Source organism: Amphiura filiformis, chromosome 6, assembly GCF_039555335.1.
Source record: "Amphiura filiformis chromosome 6, Afil_fr2py, whole genome shotgun sequence".
Classification (NCBI taxonomy): Eukaryota; Metazoa; Echinodermata; class Ophiuroidea; order Amphilepidida; family Amphiuridae; genus Amphiura; species Amphiura filiformis.
This window is the reverse complement of record NC_092633.1, coordinates 67,994,789-68,016,604: the sequence shown is the minus strand read 5'-3', so window position 1 is coordinate 68,016,604 and position 21,816 is coordinate 67,994,789. Positions and strand designations below refer to the sequence as shown.

Sequence of the window (21,816 nt, the reverse complement as noted above, 5' to 3'; positions counted from 1 at the left end):
TGAGCAAAGAAAGACATTAATTTTCACGTGCATTTCAACCAAGACGCTTCATTAGTGGTGTTCGCCCTTAATGTCATATTATCATGACCGTTTTATTTTGTTTTATGTTAAGGGCTGGGGTATGAACGTTTGGACAGTATTTATTGTGGGACATTAGAGCACATCAGACATATCGAATTGCATTCTGAATACTAAGAATGTCCTGATATCAAATAATTTTGATTTTTGAAATTGCAATGTAATACACATTTTATGACAAATCATTAAAATTGATATTTTTGATATATAACAGTCCTCGAAGTAAATTTTATAAATTTAATGATACATTCTTTAAGTATATGTAGCTGGGAGGAAAGGCCGACGATCAATTGAAAATTTTGACCTTTATTATTGAAGATATGGATTTCCCCCAAAAATAGGTCTTTTGGGAAATAAAATCCATATCTTCAATATGAAAGGTCAAAATTTTCAATTGATCGTCGGCTTTTCCTCCCAGCTACATACACTTTAAGAATATGTCATTAGATTTATAAAATTTACTGAGGACTGTTATATATCAAAAATTTGAAAAATATCAAATTTTAATAATTTGTCATAAAATTTGCATTATATCGTGAATTTCAAAAAATGAAAATTATTTGATATGAGAAAGACATTCTTCATTATTCAGAATGCAATTCGATATGTCTGATGTGCTCTCATTTCCCACAAAAATACTGTCGAAACGCTCAAAACGCTCATTCCAGATCCCTTAAGTATATGTCATATTACATGTTTCACATTTGTGCGATTTTAAATAATTCTTTATCATGTTTATAGGACATGCTCTGTTATATTTTTATATCCTCTTTTCATTCTTGAAAAGATAGATCATGCTTTTTATTTCACCCATTGGGTATTTCTTTATTAATTTGTGTTTATATGGCGATTTCAAGTGGGATAATAACTCCTGGATGACGTAAGCATAATGTTGATAGATTTAAATATCATTATAAATAGGCACTTAATAATAATGATATTGAAATAAATTGATAAATAGATAAATTAATAGATAAATAAATAAAAGATATATAAGCCTAGATAAATAATAAATAAATGATAAACTAGGAGTAAATTGCAAACATTAAATATCTTAGAGCAAATGAGCATTTAATAAGTTTTTTATGCGACAAATATTTTGCCCCTTCTTGTACGCTTTATCATTATTTTATCTTTTACTAATTTTTTTTGGGACATGCTCGCTTATTTATTTTTTATGTGTTCCTCTTATCATTTGTGAAGTATTTCTTTATTTTTGTTTTAGTACAAGTGATCACTGAGTATGTTTAACTGTGGAAATATCGGTAGATAAGGTGTTTTTTATTTCACCCTTGAGTATTATTTATAAGTGTATCAACATACATTTCACATGTAATGATTTTTCATTGTTTTATTTTAAAGCAATTCTTTATTGGGGTGCATGCTCTCATATATTAGGTGTTTTTTTTTTCATGTTCCTCTTGTCATTCTTGATAGATGGCTGTTTATTTATGTCGCTTGTTAAGTATTTTTTTAATTTTTGGTCGAAGTGTATAATTATCATCACATGCTGTACGCTGTTTATTTATTTCGCCCTCATTTTCTTTACTTTTGTTTTTAGATCTTTATTTCTTTATTTTTGTTTCTGTGAATATCATCCGAAAAGTAGGCCTTCTGCACATTATGATTTTTCCTTGCTTTATTTAACTCTTTACTGGGGTGCATGCTCTCTGCTGGTTTTTTTCATGTTCCTCTTATCATTATTGACAAGATAGCACCTGCTGTACGCTGTTTATTTATTTCGCCCTAAATTATTTCTTTACTTTTTGTTTTTAGCTCATTGTGTTAGCACAATGAACTCTAGGCATGATCCATTTTTCTGTATGTTTTTTTCTTTCTCTTGCTACATCGTTTGAGCAATGGATCTGGTAATTTGAGGCGGCGATCTTTGCATGATGGTTCATGATTGTTACTTATTTAGCTAAAAAACTTCGGACGGAAAGTATCATTTTTGGAGCATTTTCTTATGAAAAGTTCTACCAAATTTCATGGAATAGTCTCCTATGCAGACTGTTTGTGGTGCTTTTCATATTACAAACACTACAAACTCCTTGATCGTGCGAATTTGTAAAAGAGATGGTTGAACTTTACTGTTTCAGTGAGGCTACAATGTCTGCTTTTCAGTGTTGCTTTTAGCACCAATTGGGCTTGTGCTGTCTATAGGCCCTTCTGTGCACGAGCCATGAGCAAATAGTGTCTCAAATTCTCTCAAATCAGAACTAATTGGGCTACCAAATTGTTGGTTGGCAACCCTTACTATGAACAAACATCTCACTCATTTACACTTTATATCACACATCTTGACCCAATTAGTTATGTAAACATTTACTCAAGGTGAAATGTCCTTTTGACTGGCACTGGCCTAGTATATCAGTATATGGGACCATGACAACCCCTCTCTGACATTACAAAACAGACAAACAGAAAGTCTGAACAGGGAAGTGCTGGGGTAAACACTAGGCTAGTGGCCTTTCCCTGTTCTGAAGATTGAAGGGAGCACTTGTTTGAAATATGAAGTAAGGAAAATTAGATGTGTGTGCAAAATGTTATTTATTTATTTATTTCATTTACCATGAAAGTGTTGTAGTTTTTAAGTTTCAAGTTTTTATTTGGAAATTGCTTTTACATCAGTGGCACTCATCTATATCCGATGGTGCATCCAAGACATTAAATATACAAACAAAACTGTATTAAACAAAATAAAATCAAAGGATACTCGACAAGCAAAAGGTACAAATAAATAAATGCCTTGAATAAATAAATATCTTGAGAACCGCAAGTATATTTTCAAAATGCTGAATTGTGCTTGATCACAGCACTATGGTGATTTTGAGGTTTGAGAATACTGAAATGTGTTTTTCAAAGTTGGCAGCCCTGTATACATAGTTATACATGGCTATACATGGCTATACATAGCTATATATGGCTATACATGGCTATGACATGGTTACATATGGCTATACATAGCTATGCATGGCTATACATGGCCATACATAGCTATCCATGGCTATACATAGCTATGCATGGCCATACATAGCTATGCATGGCTATACATAGCTATGCATGGCTATACATAGCTATGCATGGCTATACATAGCTATGCATGGCTATACATAGCTATGCATGACTATACATAACTATGCATGGCTATACATAGCTATGCATGCCATTTACCATGAAAGTGTTGTAGTTTTTAAGTTTCAAGTTTTTATTTGGAAATTGCTTTTACATCAGTGGCACTCATCTATCCGATGGTGCATCCAAGACATTAAATATACAAACAAAACTGTATTAAACAAAATAAAATCAAAGGATACTTTCGACAAGCAAAAGGTACAAATAAATAAATGCCTTGAATAAATAAATATCTTGAGAACCGTAAGTATATTTTCAAAATGCTGATTTGTGCTTGATCACAGCACTATGGTGATTTTGAGAATACTGAAATGTGTTTTTCAAAGTTGGCAGCCCTGTATACATAGCTACATGTATACATGGCTATACATGGCCATGACATGGTTACATATGGCTATACATGGCCATACATAGCTATCCGTGGCTATACATAGCTATCCATGGCTATACATAGCTATGCATGGCTATACATAGCTATGCATGGCTATACATAGCTATGCATGGCTATACATAGCTATGCATGGCTATACATAGCTATGCATGGCTATACATAGCTATGCATGGCTATACATAACTATGCATGGCTATACATAGCTATGCATGCCATTTACCATGAAAGTGTTGTAGTTTTTAAGTTTCAAGTTTTTATTTGGAAATTGCTTTTACATCAGTGGCACTCATCTATCCGATGGTGCATCCAAGACATTAAATATACAAACAAAACTGTATTAAACAAAATCAAATCAAAGGATACTCGACAAGCAAAAGGTACAAATAAATAAATGCCTTGAATAAATAAATATCTTGAGAACCGTAAGTATATTTTCAAAATGCTGATTTGTGCTTGATCACAGCACTATGGTGATTTTGAGAATACTGAAATGTGTTTTTCAAAGTTGGCAGCCCTGTATACATAGCTATACATGGCTATACATAGCCATGACATGGTTACATATGGCTATACATGGCCATACATAGCTATCCATGGCTATACATAGCTATCCATGGCTATACATATCTATGCATGGCTATACATAGCTATGCATGGCTATACATAGCTATGCATGGCTATACATAGCTATGCATGGCTATACATAACTATGCATGGCTATACTATGCATGGCTATACATAGAGTCTATGCATGGCTATACATAGCTATGCATGGCTATACATATCTATGCATGGCTATACATAGCTACGCATGGTATTCCTGACCATAACCCATAACAAATGAGCTACAGCACCAGTGGTGCTCTTGTTAGATTTTGAAGTTGATATCATGATATCACACGCTATGTTTTATACCAACCGCATTGTCTGGTTAAAGACAGTTCTTGTTTTAAATCCTGAATACAATGTCAACATTCAGTTCGTTCACCTCACAATGCGGTGCGATGTTATATAACTGTATATATTGCAGGGTTGCCAAACCCGCGATGTAATAGGCCTAGGTCAATAGGATGAGTTTTGAAGATTTTCCTCGCGACAATTTCCTGTCCTATAGACACCAATTGATGGTTAAGAAAAATATTGCATGACTTCTCAACATTGGCTTACGCGACTTCTGGTAGTTTTTTATCTCATAGAAACCAACGGTTGATAAAAAAATATTAGGCGACTTTTCAATGATTTGACCAGCGGTTTGCCCTCATTTGTTTGGCAACCGTGGTCTGTGTTAAGTGAATATATTTCGTAAGAAAATAATTATCATAGACCATGTAGACAGAACGGACAATAGTCATAGGCGCTCTCCTCCATTTTGAGAAATATACTTTTACACACACACTACATTTATAATTAAAATGATCAGCCTTAAAGTTTTACCTTTTAGTGGGTTAAGCCAAACCTAAGTGGATGAAATATAAATCAACACTTCTGGCACTGATTGGTTTCCGTGGTTGTTATATGGAATACTGAGCTGTCTGTAGCTGCTACAAAATTGTCTGCAAATCGGCTTTTGCCGGGCCTCTCTTTTTTTTTTTTTTTCTCATTAAATTAGGGTCCCGTTCAAATAAAAAATAAACTGGTGTCTAGATGTAATCACTGTTAACACACCAGGAAAATTATAGAATATACAACAACCTAGTTACACCTGTAGACTGCGAACAAACATGCACCTGGCCAGACCTGGCCGTAAAACAAAGTGTTCTCCCTACGGATACCCTTAAGGGTCACACAATTAGCAATCATATAATTCATTTAGTAGATGTGGAAAATCATTGTGCAAGAAAATGCATTGCTCTCAAGCTGCATTGCTCCCAAGCTGTTCATATTTATCGGTTGTGATATATAAGAGGTGTGTAAGTGATGCGCGATCTTGATCAATTTGTAGTATGTCCTGCAGGGCATATTGGCTCACCCTGTGTGTGTGTGTTATAGATACTTTGGTTATGATTCTGGCTATGACCTCTTTTAGATAGTGACTCATATAGTCATACACCCCTGACTTCTTGATTGGAGAGAGGAAAATTGAAGTTGTAGTGGCCCGTTTAGGCAACATCAGTTAGGTAACATCTACTCTCAGGGCGTATATGATGAAACATTGGCATGTATGTCTGATGAAAGCACTGTGATGAACGTAATTCTATAAAAATAGATAATCTGTTGATTTTTTTGTGTTTTTTGTTGAAATAATTATGCCTCATGATTTATGTGCCACCAGTTGGCAGTTGATGTATATCAGATGATGATGGTGATGACGACACACACTGATTTGTCACATTTCATCTTTTAGAAAATCAAAATAACCCAACTTACTTCAGAAAAAAAGATCTTAAACAAAGCATTAAAATGTTATAATTAAATTATGTTTGAAAATAATCATATTTTTGTCATTATCGCGTGTTTGTACAACACTCAAAGAATTTGATATAAATGAGTACTTGCAGTATAAGATTGAAGTTTTTGTGATTATTTTACAATAGTATTTTATCATTGTTATTGAAAAAAGATCCATTATTATTATTTGACGTACCGTGCCTATAAACCACATAATACCCTACAAATTTCAGTTTCTTGGCACATTTCCTTGAATCAGTTTAAAGTAGCTTAATTGGATACTAAGTATATGTAGCAAAATAACCAATATCAATCAAAAGTATGTATTCATTTAAACCTGAAAACAAACTAAAGATAAATCTTTTCTGTACCTAGTTTAAAATTTTTTATGATAAGCTTTTTTACAAATGCCATCACAGAATAGGTGTAAATTGCAGAAGCCACTATAATATATGCATACCCAATGTAATTACCATAGTAATGAAGGAAACCACACCCTATCAGCACCTGGCTATTTTAAAATTCCTGTCCTGAGCAGCAAAGCATGCTTGCTGCCTAGCCAGGGGGCAGGGCTATAGATGAAAACCATCTCACTGAGATGCAGCTTGTGCATAGACTATACTCTCAATCAGATTTACTATACACCTCACGCTGGTGAATAAATAGTGTTAGATAGAGATTACTTAATGTTCCAAGCTCAAATTAAGGATTGATTAATTAAATGAGACGCTGTTACGAATGACGTGTTGGCTTCAATGCAGTGAACATTCGAAGAAACCGATTATCATCGTGTCTTCTGCTGGGATAATTTGTCCAGTCGCTACAGAGCCTTTCCAATAATCTATTCCTGCTTGCGACGTTGGTAGCTGCAGACTCAGCATGTGGTCCATTGATACTAAGTACCTCAGGGAGACGTCGTTCTAGTTTCATGCGCATTGCAGTCTCTCGGACACATCACATTCAGATACTTCTTTTTTTAAATTTTAAAATAAATATGTTGGATGAATTCAGTAGAACAACTAAAGTATATCTGTCGAAGGTTAGAGAGAGAGCAGTGCATTGATAACAAAATCACGTGCAGGACTGCGCTGGGGAGTAAATAAACATGAGGATAAGAGCGACTTCTTTTGTATCAGTTATGTGATGGGAGTATGAGACAGCCAGTAATGTGTGATGCAGGTTTAGTTCTGACAGAGACTGCACTGAGTAAGCACTGAAGTATAGTGCTTGGTTGTACACTTGGACCTATATACGCATAAGGAGTATAGCCTAGGAATTTTGAGGAGATTGGGATTTCTTTTAATACTTTGTTACATTTTTGCTTCAGGAATATTTAGCAACATGGGAGAGGTGAGTTGAATTTAATTTTGCATTATTTTCAATCAAAACCTAGTAAAAGGTTGTAATAAATGGGTAGACTAGATCTGTGATGTTATGTTTTATAATGGTTATAAATAGAGGAATGATTGGTATAGTCTATTGTTTTAGTTGGGGATGGGATCCTTTTGTCTTTGTTTACAACTTGAATTAATTTTTTTGTTAGGTTTTTCCTCAGTGTTAAAATAGTTAAAGAAGATTTATGTATGAACTGTTCTAATGAAATTGATTATTCAACATGTTTATATACTGAACTTCACCCCATTTTGCATGGCATATAAATGTTACTGACTGCTTTTTTCAATTGAACAACATATTACCAAATTACATACATACACAAGGGCTTTTAGCTCCATTTCATCAACATCATATCGCTACTGTTTTGGTGGATACCAGAATCAGTTGACTTCTTCCGCAACTGTTGTCTTGATGTTGATGCAGATCATGTCTTTACTAAGATTGTGAATATCCAAACAACACCGGAATAGATTGGGTCAGTCAGATGTTATATAAATGTTACTAACTGCTTTTTTCAATTGAACAACATATTACCAAATTACATACATACACAAGGGCTTTAGCTCCATTTCATCAACATCATATCGCTACTGTTTTGGTGGACACCAGAATCAGTTCACTTCTTCCACAACTGTTGTCTTGATGTTGATGCAGATCACGTCTTTACTAAGATTGTGAATATCCAAACAACACCGGAATAGATTGGGGCATTCAGATCTTATACCACATTCTTTTCTAAACTGACTACAATCTACAGGCATTTCTCTTTGTACATCAAACCAACAACTAAATGTCCCATCCAAATAACTGAGTACTTACTACTTACATTGTTCATTTACCCAATCCTAAATGGGAGAGCGGAAGTCTGAATTCAATCTACAGATGTTGTCAATTAATTCAGGAAGGAATAAATCTTAACATGTTGAAATTAACATCATATTAATTTCATTATGATCAGGTGGTACACAATTATTCATAAAAATCTAAATTTATCAATTATATATTACCCATAAACACACGTATGAGTGAACAATTTAAAAATAGATTGCGCTGCCCTTCAATAGTGAGAGCATATTTTGAGCATTGGACATCTGTCTGGGTATCTGACAGAACTGAAATAAAAATTATGCTAGGAAAATGGTGCCAAGAAATTTGTTATGTATGTTTAAAATAACTAAAATTTTGCAATGGTGAAAAACTAAAAACTGGATTTTTGACTTTTGATCAAATATACCTTACAAGGTGGTGGTTGCTATGTTGCACTGTTCTTGCCTAAATAGGTGTATGTTACTTTGAAAGTATAGGCTGTTTTACTTTTGAATGAACAATTTCTTCACAATAGATCACTCGGGAAATCACCATGACTGGAAAACAATCATTTTGGAAGGAAAATCATGTTAACATTATAATTTTGATTATTATTGTAAAACATAATCTGTGTACGTATTTAGTGAAATTGATACATATGACCAGGCCTGGTCAATTGATGGATTGACTAATAGCATCCGGTACCTTCTGGAGGTAACCACGCCTTAATTAAAAGAATGAATATCCTGTGATAATTTATCTACGTCATATTCTTTTTTTCTGAACGAAGCATTAAAGGAATTAGCAGAGATCTTTACATAAAATTACAATATAATTTGTCTAACAACTCCAACTACTCTAATGAATGGTCCACAAATATTGTATAGGCCAATTATGATTAAATTATATAGTTTATGCCTATTTCATAAAACATTGATTACAGGGGCGGGGGAGGGGGCGCCGAGCCACCGCCGACGCCCCCCCCCTCTAAATCCGCCCCTGGATTACTTAACAGTGGTTTCCAAATTTGGCAGTTGTAGGTTCACACAATAATAAAAGTATGGACATAATACATGGCTCATAATAGACTGAGGCTAAAGTTGTCCAAAATAGTCCCCGTAACCAAAAAGTATTTTGAGTCGTGAGTCATACTATCCTCATTGTGATATGCGATTTTGTCTTTATCTGATTGCTTTCAAGTTTCCCATTTGTTCGTTTCATTAGCACATCTATGGCTGTTTCAAAAATGCAAACAAAAATAAAAAAGGAAAACATGGGGTACAGGATGGTTCCGACAGTGGCTGTGACTCTTACTGACATAAGTTCTAGCTGTACTCAGTAAAGTCAGTACAGGTCTCAAAGTCATTTTGTCAATGTTGCATGAGTTAGCTGTTCCTAAAAGATTAATTAACCTAATTGATCAACTTACTTGCATCTAGGTACAGGAGTATTCTCAAGACTACTTTATATGTGCCTTTCCTGTAAATGAACAAATGCTACAGACACCCCAGGGTTTACACATACCACTCAGACTGGCAGAATTTTCCACAGAAACTAGTGTTTGTGTTTTCTCAGATTGGCTGTCTTGCTTGCACTATATCCTCCATCCTATTACAGGGATGTAAATCTTCCGGAAATTACCGTAATTTTGGAAATTAAAAAAAAAATTTGCATTGCCGGAATTGGATGATGATAAAAAGAGCCAACTTTTTTTTTTACTTTTGTTTGAAAAAATATTCTGAAACTATCCACATAGCTCTCAGTATTTTAGCGGCTCTTACTTATTTTCTGTATATAGACTGCAATGTATGTTGGGATACTCAGGCATGAGAATTTTCAGTTTTTAAACTGAATTCAGGTGTGTTTTTTCCCGCAAAATTCCCGCAACTTTATTTAATTTCAGCCTGTTTTTGGTACTTTTTGCCCAATTTCACACGCATTTTCAGTTTTTTAGGAAAGTGCAGTCTCATGCCTGGATACTCGTTTCAGCTGCTGATGAGGCTTCAATAAAATTGCCAAGAACAACATCTGATTGAGAAACGGAACATAGCAGAGGATGTAAACAGCTCAGTAAACATACATGCTAGTCAAAATCATGTTATGCATCTTCTACAACATTAAATGAATTATTTATAGCTGATGGTGTTTTGTGTTTCCTGGAAAATTAATCATATTATAAATTCTGATGAAGTTCTCTGATAAGATAGATATAAGTAGCAAGTAAACTTACTTACCTGCGTACAGAATTTTATTTTCAGATTTTTTTCCCTCCAACTCAACCTCTCTCTAAAACCCACCGGAATTGATTCAATTGAATTAAGATTCCCTGCCATCTATGTTCAGGCATTCGGAACTAATCTCTACTTGTGGGTGACATTTTTAGGCATAATTTGAAACGCTTTCATGGCGCAAGCCGTGCGACGCACTGATTAAGTTGAAGGAGTGACACTTTTACGTATGTATCATTAGATTGGATGCAGAATTATTTTCATTTGTTTACACATGATGGCAGCAAAGACCGAATACCCCAAATTTGTCTCCATGGCTTACAGCTTCATTATTCAAGGGAGTGGGAATAATCCTCATCAGTTTCTAAAATAATACCTCTAGAACAAAATCAGTGCACCTGAGCTGATAATATGGTATGGTATAATAGTACTTTATCAGATAAATGCCTTTTTCGTAACCTTTTACTTGTGGTTAAGATTAAGTGCTTTGATCTTAATTTAACTAAATTCTATCTTAATATAACCGAGTTCTGCATCACTTAATTAATAATTTAATCAGGAAATTGATGTTTACAAACGAGTGACCGAACACACATCTCTTCCCAGAAATCGAAGTGTATAGTGATCATTGTAGCAGTTGTAAATAGGACATAATTTTTTTGAAATCCTGTCATTCCAAGTAAAAGCTTGGTACCAGAAGATACTTTGCGTTATTTTGAAGTAGAAAAGCCAGTATCAACTTATGAAGTTAGTATGTATACCTATATTTGGTAGTGACATCACTGTGTGTTTTAAATGTGCCCTGTTCTCAGAATCATAGCATAAGACGCTCAATAGGCGGCACAATCGGAACACTCCATCTCTCATGTGAGACGCATTTGGATGTCACTACCAAACTTGTGAGTGCCACGGGGTATAGATACTGCATCCGTAAGGAGCACTGAAAAATCTCCCAAGTCAACTAGTTTGATCTGCTTTGTTACGTATTTACAAACTACATTTTTTGTGTGAGGTCAAAATTGAGATTTGGATCTGTATGCCTACTCTCTTTGTGAGTAATAATACACTTTATAGTGGTCATTTCCATGAAAATAGAAACCATATTCTACTTCAAATCCATTTTTGTAAGTATCCAAAACTTGGTCAAGAGCCAAACTGTTGCATATGAGCGCAAAGAAGTTAGAGGAAAGGACACTTGGCTTGGCGTAGCTTTGCTTCTATACCATGTAAGTAGATCTACTTACAGATTTACTAGCCAAATATCTTTAATGTACTTAATGGTTCAAGTAGCATAAATGAATAACTTTATTTTACGTAGGACAGTACTTGGGTATCCAGTTTGGCTTTCAATAATTCCAAATTTGTTTAGTGCTTGAAATTTATAAGTTTTCTTTCTTTCTACATTTACAAAAAATAAATAAATGAAGAGAAAACTGTTTTCACCTTTTAAGTAAATGTTTGAAATATTGAGATTAGGTATCAGCATAAGTGGAAACTGATATCCTGCACTACTTTTGAAGTACTTTGGATCAAGTAGTCAGTTTACCAGGCACTGTGAATGAATATTACTGCAAGAAGATATAATCAGAGTAATGTTTACATAGTATTTTTGATTGAAACACTATTAAATATTGAAGTGGAAGATTATTGTTCAAGCACAATTTCAAGAACAAATATATACTTATTTTACAAATATTCAAATAACTCACATTTTAAATTCGTTATTTTTAATGTAACTTTAAAAAATATTTAATCCAATTTTTTTAAAGATCCTTTTGTTTTAGATATGGTTTAAGTTGAGTGTGATGGCAGGAACCATGTTTTTAGCCATTTTAGTAAAAAATGATGGGTACTTCTTAATATCAAAACATTGATCTTATAGGAAATAACTCAAGGAAGTCAATAATCATATTTATAATTCCATAGGTCTTGGTTCTTATAAGGTTAATAATATATCAAAACAAAGTTTGTGGGTGTTTTTCCACTCAGGAGAAAAATATTGCACATGGGGCGGAATAACACCCCTTTCTAGCCTTGGGATGACATGGTCTCAGATTTGAAGCAGGTTTCACTGCCAAAGTGTGTAAAAATTCACCCCAGAGTGAAAATAGCTATGTTTAATTTCTAAGGTGTCTTTTCTAGGGTAAAATTGTTTGTCAAAACGTGTGCATCGTACATCGTTTTGCTGCAAAATGTTGATTTGTGGCCGATTTTGCCCGAAAAACACACTTTTTGGGTGACAAAAATTTTCACATGCTAACTTTGTATACTCATAGAGTCTACAATATACATAGATATGGCCCTTTAAAATGTTAACATATCAGCTGAGGGTACTATTTGATGGATTCAGGTACTTGTTTTGTGATTGACTTAATCATCTAATTTTGGTTTTTTGGCCATAAAATGAAAAGTAAATAAGATATGGACCTGCAATTTGGAGGCTAAGCAGCTCTTATCATTATCCTTTACCACAAAAAGTAACAATAGCTAATCCGTCATATTTAGGGACTGGTCACTAAAATTCCTAATCATTTGCGCGCCAGAATCATTCAAATATGACATGCCTCGTGACAATTGACATGCCAAAATAAGCAGTATAAAAAAAAAAAATTTATTTGAAAAAGTAACAATAGCTAATCCGTCATATTTAGGGACTGGTCACTAAAATTCCTAATCATTTGCGCGCCAGAATCATTCAAATATGACATGCCTCGTGACAATTGACATGCCAAAATAAGCCGCTTGCAAAAAAAATTTATTTGAAAAATCATAACTCTTGATAGGAAGGTGCTACAGGGATGGTTGACCTACCAGTGTATGCAGTATTGAATGGGCTTTCATTTGATACCTAACTTTGTTCATTTTAACTAAGGGAAAGACTTGCAAAATGTAAAATGTTTCCCCTACCCTTAAAATTTTGATGTGTAAAAATTCCAGCCATTTATAAAAATCGGGATTACAAGAAAACCACAAGAGCTATAGGCTTGAAAAACTAATCAGTTATGCACAGTATAAGTTCCTACTTGGGTATAACATTAATATCTTCCCATTCCTTCTCAATTTTCTTTTCTAATTTTTTTATCAATTTGTGACATCTGTAAATTACGTAAAATTTGGCATTTCAAAAAATCGCAAAAAAAAAAAAAATATGAGGGCTTACATGTTTAAAAAACTAATCAGTTATTCCCATGATACAGTACTACAGGGATATAGTACCAAACTTGTGCTAAAATGCATATTTTTTGAGTTCTAATTTTTTTATCAAATTGACTCGCCACCCCATTTTTGAGCAAAATCGGGAACAATTAGTACCTGTAATATTCCGCAATCATGTGACCTATATTCAATGTGTGTGCACCAATCAGATGTCAGACTTGCACTACAACATGATGTGAGCCTTGCAGAGCCTTTATAAGTGTGCCAATAGAGTTCAAATAAGTTGTGATGATGTTGTCACTTATGGATCTCATATTTTTATTTTCGTCAAAATCATATGCCTCTACTGTAATGCTCATATCAGGAAAACAATGATAGATTTTGCATTTCTGACTTCAGAAAAACTGATCAGTTATTCCCATGATACAGTACTACAGGGATATAGTACCAAACTTATGCTAAAATGCATATTTTTTTAGTTCTAATTTTTTTATCAAATCGACTTGCCACCCCATTTTTGAGCAAAATCGGGAACAATTAGTACCTGTAATATTGCGCAATCATGTGACCTATATTCAATGTGTGTGCACCAATCAGGTGTCAGACTTGCACTTCAACATGATGTGAGCCTTGCAGAGCCTTTATAAGTGTGCCAATAGAGTTCAAATATGTTGTGATGATGTTGTCACTTATGGATCTCATATTTTTATTTCCGTCAAAAGCATATGCCTCTACTGTAATGCTCATATCAGAAAAACAATGACAGATTGTGCATTTCTGACTTCAGAAATGAATTCTGCACAAAATTTCAGTCTAGAAAACATATTAAAAACAATATTTTTTGAAACATTATGTTTTGCCATTTTTGGCAGTCAAACCTGCTTCAAATCTGAAACCGTGTCGGATCTCCTTCATAGAACCCATACCATTCCTCTTGTGAGTCAGCTTTATTTGTCTCAATGTGTGAGTGCAAACACTACTACAACCCTGGACAAAAGGGTTGGAATGAAATTAGTACGGTATTGTAAATGAGTTTCGTTCCCCGATCAATGTTGAATCCTGACATTTTGTTCATGTGCGCTCAGTAGTACCCAACATTGATTGGTGGGGCAGGGGAGGTATTGGGGTGAGGGTAATGTTTAGACTTGACACTCAAGAAAGTGCCATTTCATCACTCTAGAAATAACGAAAATATGGCCATTACAAGGTGCACATTCTATTTTTCATTCCAACCTATTTTGGCTAGCATTGTATTTGAAAAGTTGAAAAAAAATCATCTAATTTTGGTTTTTTGGCCATAAAATGAAAAGTAAATAAGATATGGACCTGCAATTTGGAGGCTAAGCAGCTCTTATCATTATCCTTTACCACAAAAAGTAACAATAGCTAATCCGTCATATTTAGGGACTGGTCACTAAAATTCCTAATATCCTATTTTTGGCCCTGTTTAGAAACACAATTGATCACTTTAAATGCCAAAAAAGTAAGTCTACAAACTTGTAAAACATTATTTAGATCAACAAAAATCTGAAATCTATTCTGTATAAATAAATACTAAGGAAAAATAAAATATCGAGATCAAAATAAAAAAGCGACCATGCAGGATTCGAACCCGCGCTGTCAAATCTGCTCGTTTAACTGGTACGCGCTCTACCAATGGAGCTATTTAATGTTACTCGATTTGTTTGCGATAATTTAGACCATATCAATGTATGAGTTTTACGGTATGCAGACACAATAAAGATTTTAATACTATGTCCCTATACTGTTTACAGGCTTGCATACCGTGCATTTTTTATTTATGTCAAGTTTTGGAATCTAATTTGTGAAGAAAAGGTCTGAATACCGTGGTTCTCTATTCAATAAGCCAATTATTGTTGCATAAAACAAGTGGATTAGTTTTAAACACTTTTTATTCATTTATAAAGAATCTCTAGTACAAAAGTGCACGTAGAATTACAACGCCTCAATAGCTCAGTGGATAAGGCGACTGCCAGTTAACGGAAGGGCTTGGGTTCAATTCCGCATTTTTAAAATTTCTTTTGTTTTAATTTGCTTTTGCCTATGAATAAAAATTAAATTAAATGCTTCGTTTTTGTACTGAACATTTGATTTTAATTTTCCTTTCTACAGGCTTACAATAAGAACAATATAGCTATAAAACCTGTAAAATATACTACACATGTTAACTATCTACTGAAGACAAAATAATGATTTTCTATGTATTTTGTATATTTTTTAACTTCAAAAAACATTTATTTCAGTTTTTCATGTTCTGTTTCTAAGATTATACTTTCATCAATTACATTTATGATATTTCATTTACATGTAAAGGGTAAAATGAACATTTCTTGGACGTACAACACTTATAATGCAATATATGACGTTATATGAGCTACTTTAGTTGAATTGCATGAACTTCAAATTAAAGGCTGCATGTACATAAATTGACCGCTCCCTAACACTAGTGACACTAAAACAATTTTGGTTTTGTCATTGAGGAAAAGACAATTAATTTTTTTATTTTGATGTAAATTTTCATGTAAATCGGACAAAGAATAAAAAACTATAGCTATAAAACATGTGTCATTATGTAATTTCGGTAGCCTTAGAGACAACCCTGGACAAAAGGGTTGGAATGAAATTAGTACGGTATTGTAAATGAGCCCCGTTCCCCGATCAATGTTGAATCCTGACATTTTGTTCATGTGCGCTCAGTAGTACCCAACATTGATTGGTGGGGCAGGGGGAGGTATTGGGGGTGAGGGTAATGTTTAGACTTGACACTCAAGAAAGTGCCATTTCATCACTCTAGAAAAAACGAAAATATGGCCATTACAAGGTACACATTCTATTTTTCATTCCAACCTATTTTGGCTAGCATTGTAGGTCATGTTTCCCTCTGACTGCCTTACGTACCTTTCAACATTGCAGGCACTTTATAACTGCTTTTTACCCGGAGTTGAAAAATCAAATTTTGCAAATTTGTAAATCAAAACCGCAGCATAAATTTGTGAAATGTGAACTGTGGGCAGAATTGATTCTGATTAACCTGAGCTCAGGGTTGAAGTTGTAGAATCATCATGGTTGAACATCATCTTCATTAGTTGTTGGCTTGCTCTAAATATGAGTATAGGAAAGCTGATATAGGTTGACCAGCAGTACTTAAGGCATCGATAACTGAGCTTAGCTAGGCATATTTCTTTGGGTCAAGGCTTCTTAACTTGTTTTCTCTGGGATCTGATTCCTCTTGGCATGGAGATGGGATCAATTACAAGACCAGGACAATCATAGCCAATAAATTGACTTCACCTCAAAGCACTTAGGATGAATCTAGGCTTTTGATCATTTGCATCCAAATTGTCAAAGTGTGACAAACCAGAGAGAGAGAAAGAGAGAGAGAGAAAGAGAGAGAGCGAGTTGGCATTTCTCTCTACTGTCTGTGGCATATCATGCAAATTTCCCTGAAGCCGAGTAGGAAGAAAAGACAAAAAAGGAAGGACATTTTTTGACTGTACATGTACAGAAAGTATTTGAAATCCTTCTCCAGAAACTTTCTAGAACTTAAAATCAGTGTTCTTGAAAATGTCACTTCAAACAATCTGATTGTTGAAGTCTTAAAATTGCTAGAAATATCTTATCAAGGCTACATTGATGTCATTGGTCTTGATCAATGGTATGCGCTTCAACTCAAATTTGGTAGTGATGTAGGTGCGTATTTCATTGGTCGCTGTCGAACAGCACACGTAAAGTAAATCGCGCAGAACATACACGCATGCATACAAGGGTGGTTTGTTGGCACGCTCACGAAAAAGTATTGACATCACTACCCAAACTTGGGGTGAACCACACAATAGTTGATATGTGTACTAGCCTTACTCCCAATTCCAGAATAATACAGCACTAAGTTTTTGGAATTAAAAAAAAATAGCTTGTTATGCCATAGCTCAATCCTAATCCTTTAGTTTGCTAACTGGGGAAAAAGTTAAAATCCCTTATTTTAAGAAAGAGCCAAAAACTTTATTTTCCATGTTTTCTTATAATTACTGTCACACAATTCATAGACTTGACTATTAGTCTGAGCATTCAAAATCGTGTGTGTAGTCTAAAAGTGTCGTTGTAAAGGAGATTATAGACTAGTGAAGCACTTTTTCAATCAAATCAGAATACAGAGACTGAAATTGGTCCTTAAACATGTCTTCTTCATGCATGATTATCACAGCATGCAAAAAAACACCACTCTAAAAATATGTTGTTGGTCCTTATTATTCGAAAAATAACCAATGACTTTTATTTGCCAGTTAGGTCCATCTAAAGAACTTATGATTGGGCTATATTTTATTTCACATAACAAGATAATATATTTTAATTAAAACAGTAGGTTATTCTGCTTTTTGTTGGTCCACAATACAACCGATGATTTAAGGGATGCAGAAATTGCATGTGATACCGTGCATATATGTACGTGCAGCAAGCACCTTTTAGACTTATTTGGTTGATTCTATTAACATCAAAAAGAATAATTACTTGGGTTATGTGACCTTTTGTTTCACCATTGGCACTAGTTGCACGTAGTGCATGCAGAAATTGTACTAAGTAGAATCAGACAAGGATGTATTTCCTAGTAGAATCGGTATACTTTGTGAACTAATTAACATCCAACCTGCCAGAACCTACATGATGAAATGAAATAGTTATCACTGAATTGATTGTGAACAATGGATGCAAGAAATGGTACAATTGGCAAAATCAAAATTAAGAACGAAGTCCAGCACTGATGTTTTCAGGATCATTGTAGGCAATTACACTGGCACAAATGTTAACTGATAAAAACCCTGCTTTTTGATGATAAATGTCACCCACTTGCATTTTTGAATGTTAACTGTATTTCCAGTTGCACTGCCATATGAATATCATTGAATTTGTATGGAATCATAGATAGTCATTATTATTAGATCATAATGTTATTGGTCCCAGCAAATTACTGCTAGATGGACTTGACTTGTTTCTAATGGACAACTTTATTGTCATAACAATGGACATTATCCATGAGTGGCCATGGACAGATCAATGGTCATCTATTGTTGATGGAGCACTTAGCTTTTGCTGATGATTACCAGTTATTGACACAAACTAATTGCTGTGACTAATGCATGACCTCTGGTTTAAGGGATCCAAAATGAGCGTTTATTGAGTTTCGACAGTATTTTTTGTGGGACATGAGAGCACCTCAGACCTATCGAATTGCATTCTGAATACGAAGCATGTCTTTCTGATATCAAATAATTTTCATTTTTAAAAATCACAATATAATACAAATTTTATGACAAATTATAAAATTTGATATTTTTCAAATTTTTGATATATAACAGTCCTCGGTAAATTATATAAATCTAATGATATATTCTTAAAGTGTATGTAGCAGGGAGGAAAAGCCGACGGTCAATTAAAAATTTTGACCTTTCATATTGAAGATATGGATTTTTACCAAAAAAAAGACCTAATTTTTTTTGTGTGTTTTGGGAAAAAAATCCATATCTTCAATACTGAAAGGTCAAAATTTTCAATTGATCGTCGGCTTTTCATCCCACCTACATACACTTTAAGTATAAATCATCAGATTTATAAAGTTTACTTCAAGTAACTGTTAAATATCAAAAATATCAAGTTTTAATGATTCGCCATAAAATGTGTATTAAATTGCGAATTTCAAAAAATCAAAATTATTTGATATCAGAATGACATTCTTCATATTTAGAATGCAATGCGATATGTCTGATGTGCTCTAATGTCCCAAAATAAATACTGTCCAAACGTTCATACCCCAGCCCTTAATCATTGCACAAAAACGATGATTTAAAATCATTTAGATAATATCTATATTATACAGTGAGCGTGTTTCTACTGAGCAAGCAGTTGCGGGTGAATTAGAGTTAATGCAGGGTAATGTGAGCAATATGTGGTAACAGCTCCAGTGGAAACAAATCGGGTGAACAGTGGTGAAGGTGAATGCGAAGTGATGCGACTTATATGCGAGTGAACCTCACCTTCAACCCTCAACCACCTTTTGAGGTGGTTAATAGTGGTGAATATGCGGTAACATTCTCAGTAGAAACAGTTTGGGCGAAGATTTGGTGGGCAACACAGGAAGTTAGCCTAATATACATTATACAATACAGCAGAAGTGTTCAAAATCTGACCTTGAAGGTCATGAAATATATATTTTGGATTTCTGCCTTCCCCACTAAATACATGAGTAGTGAATAATTGTCCTGCATTTACAGCCCAGTAGAAACGACCTGATGAAGGTGAGAGGATTAAAATGCAGGTGCAGGTGAATATGCGGTAATGGGAGGTGCTCAGTATAAACACTCTCTATGAGTTGGTGTACGTGGGCCCATGAGCACACAGCATTTAGGTACGTTTTCATGCACGAAACTGTGCTTGTAAAACTTGTGGTTAATGTAGTCATGTCATCCATGGACAACATCTGCACCTCCACACACTCACATATAAAGATTGCATGTGATTTTGATGTTGAAAAATATTCTTTATCCATGGCTTATTTTGTATAGACAAATCCGATTCCACGCATTCCTACACCTCAATGGCAGCCATTATGAAGTGGGCCATCCCACCTGATATGTGAAATGATGCAGGCTTTGCGGGAATATTTTAAACTGTGTTCCATCACACGTGTGTCAAAAGGATTCTGAAAGTTTGCAATGCAATACAATATTAGAGCGATTTGCCACCCAATTGGGCAGTTACAACACCAGTTTGGTGCAGATGAGCCTCAGTAATGGCGGAATAAATTCTGACTATCACTTGGCTCGTCAGATTAGTGTATAAAAAGCCAAGATGTTTAATGAAGCTAAAGTCACCTTACCAGAACAATAGACATAATAATTAAATGTAGAATATTTTTGGAATTCCGTTCTGACGCAAGTTGCAAGAATTATACAATAAAGCCTCAAGCATTTTTCTTTGAATATATCAAACTCTGTATATTTTTAGAAATATGTGTATAAATATTTTTTGTAGATTCTAAAAAAAATTATGACATTTGTGAATTGATGACCAGATTGCTGATATTAAGGTGTTTCAATTTATTGTTACATAATTCGGGCAATTGTGGAAATAAATCTTGTGTATTTTACCTTTGATTCAGGTGAAGGAACCACCTAAAACATTTTGATAGGTTATTTATCTTACATCTAAGATAATGTTAAAACCAAAATAAAGTGATATATGATTGTTCATGAAACAATTATAAATATATCTGCAAGAGTCTAACTTCTGAAAATTAATGGCATGTCCTTTTAGTCACATCATAAATCATACAAGGATGAATTGTAACATTGAACCAAAGTTTGCTGAAATGTTTGAAGTTTAATGTTTAATAGATTTCTGAAAGAAAAAATAATCCTTTCTGCCTTGATAAATCAGACACTATACTTGGTTCAGCTTGTAATTGGCAAAGACTCCTAACATTGTGCATTGATTAGAATAGCGTGCAAGCAGTTGGGCACAGCACCTCAGCTTGTTGCACTTTGTGTAATCCTGACTGGCGCATCCTTATGTAAATCTACGCGAGCATAAGTTGGGACTTTATTGACTTGTGCAGTACAAAAAACCTAATAATTTTTGCCAATTATCATGATTATAAATAAGCTGAACAAAGTATACAAGCGGATGTCAAGCATTAAAACTCATACATATTGGTATAAAATGCACACAGCAGATGTGCTATCTACAGTAGATAGCAATATGCTATAATGGGCTACAGTAGATAGCAATTCAGTAAGCATAATCTTCACAGTAAAATGCTACCTTCAGTACAAGGATGAAATATAACATCGAATCAAAGAAATGTTCGTGAAGCATAATTTTGAAGGTTTTCTGAATTAAGAAGATTTTGACTGCAGTATAAACATTGGGTTGTATTAAGCAAAAATATTTTCTCAATCAAGCCATGGTAAGCAAAACCATGGTACATGTAAGCAAACCCAAGGTAAACGGTTAAATGGCAGCATCAGTAACATAGAAACATATTCACCGTAGCCAAATGCTATGAAATTGATTCCGTCCGTGATACGAATCCTATCACTCCACACTACCTAATCCAATTAAACCCCATAGGCTTAAATTGGACTGGTCATCTGATCCCTGTGGCCAAACGGTAATAAATGAAAAACCTGGTGCAGATAACAGGAATTTATGTAGCATCATCTGAAA

At 34.3% G+C, this 21,816-nt stretch overlaps 1 protein-coding gene across 4 annotated transcripts in view; it reads left to right on the top strand.

Annotated features, from left to right (window-relative positions):
* Nucleotides 1-21,816, top strand: part of LOC140155905 (diacylglycerol kinase delta-like) — a 204,334-nt gene that overhangs the window by 149,556 nt on the left and 32,962 nt on the right. Inside the window, exon 1 of one of the 4 annotated variants that reach the window (XM_072178915.1) lies at nucleotides 7,269-7,342. The exons of the other annotated variants lie outside the window; for them this stretch is intronic. Coding sequence (XP_072035016.1) covers nucleotides 7,334-7,342 — 9 coding nt within the window. The 5' untranslated portion in view covers nucleotides 7,269-7,333. Of the gene's footprint in view, nucleotides 1-7,268; nucleotides 7,343-21,816 lie in introns of those variants that run through there. 4 annotated transcript variants of the gene reach the window in all.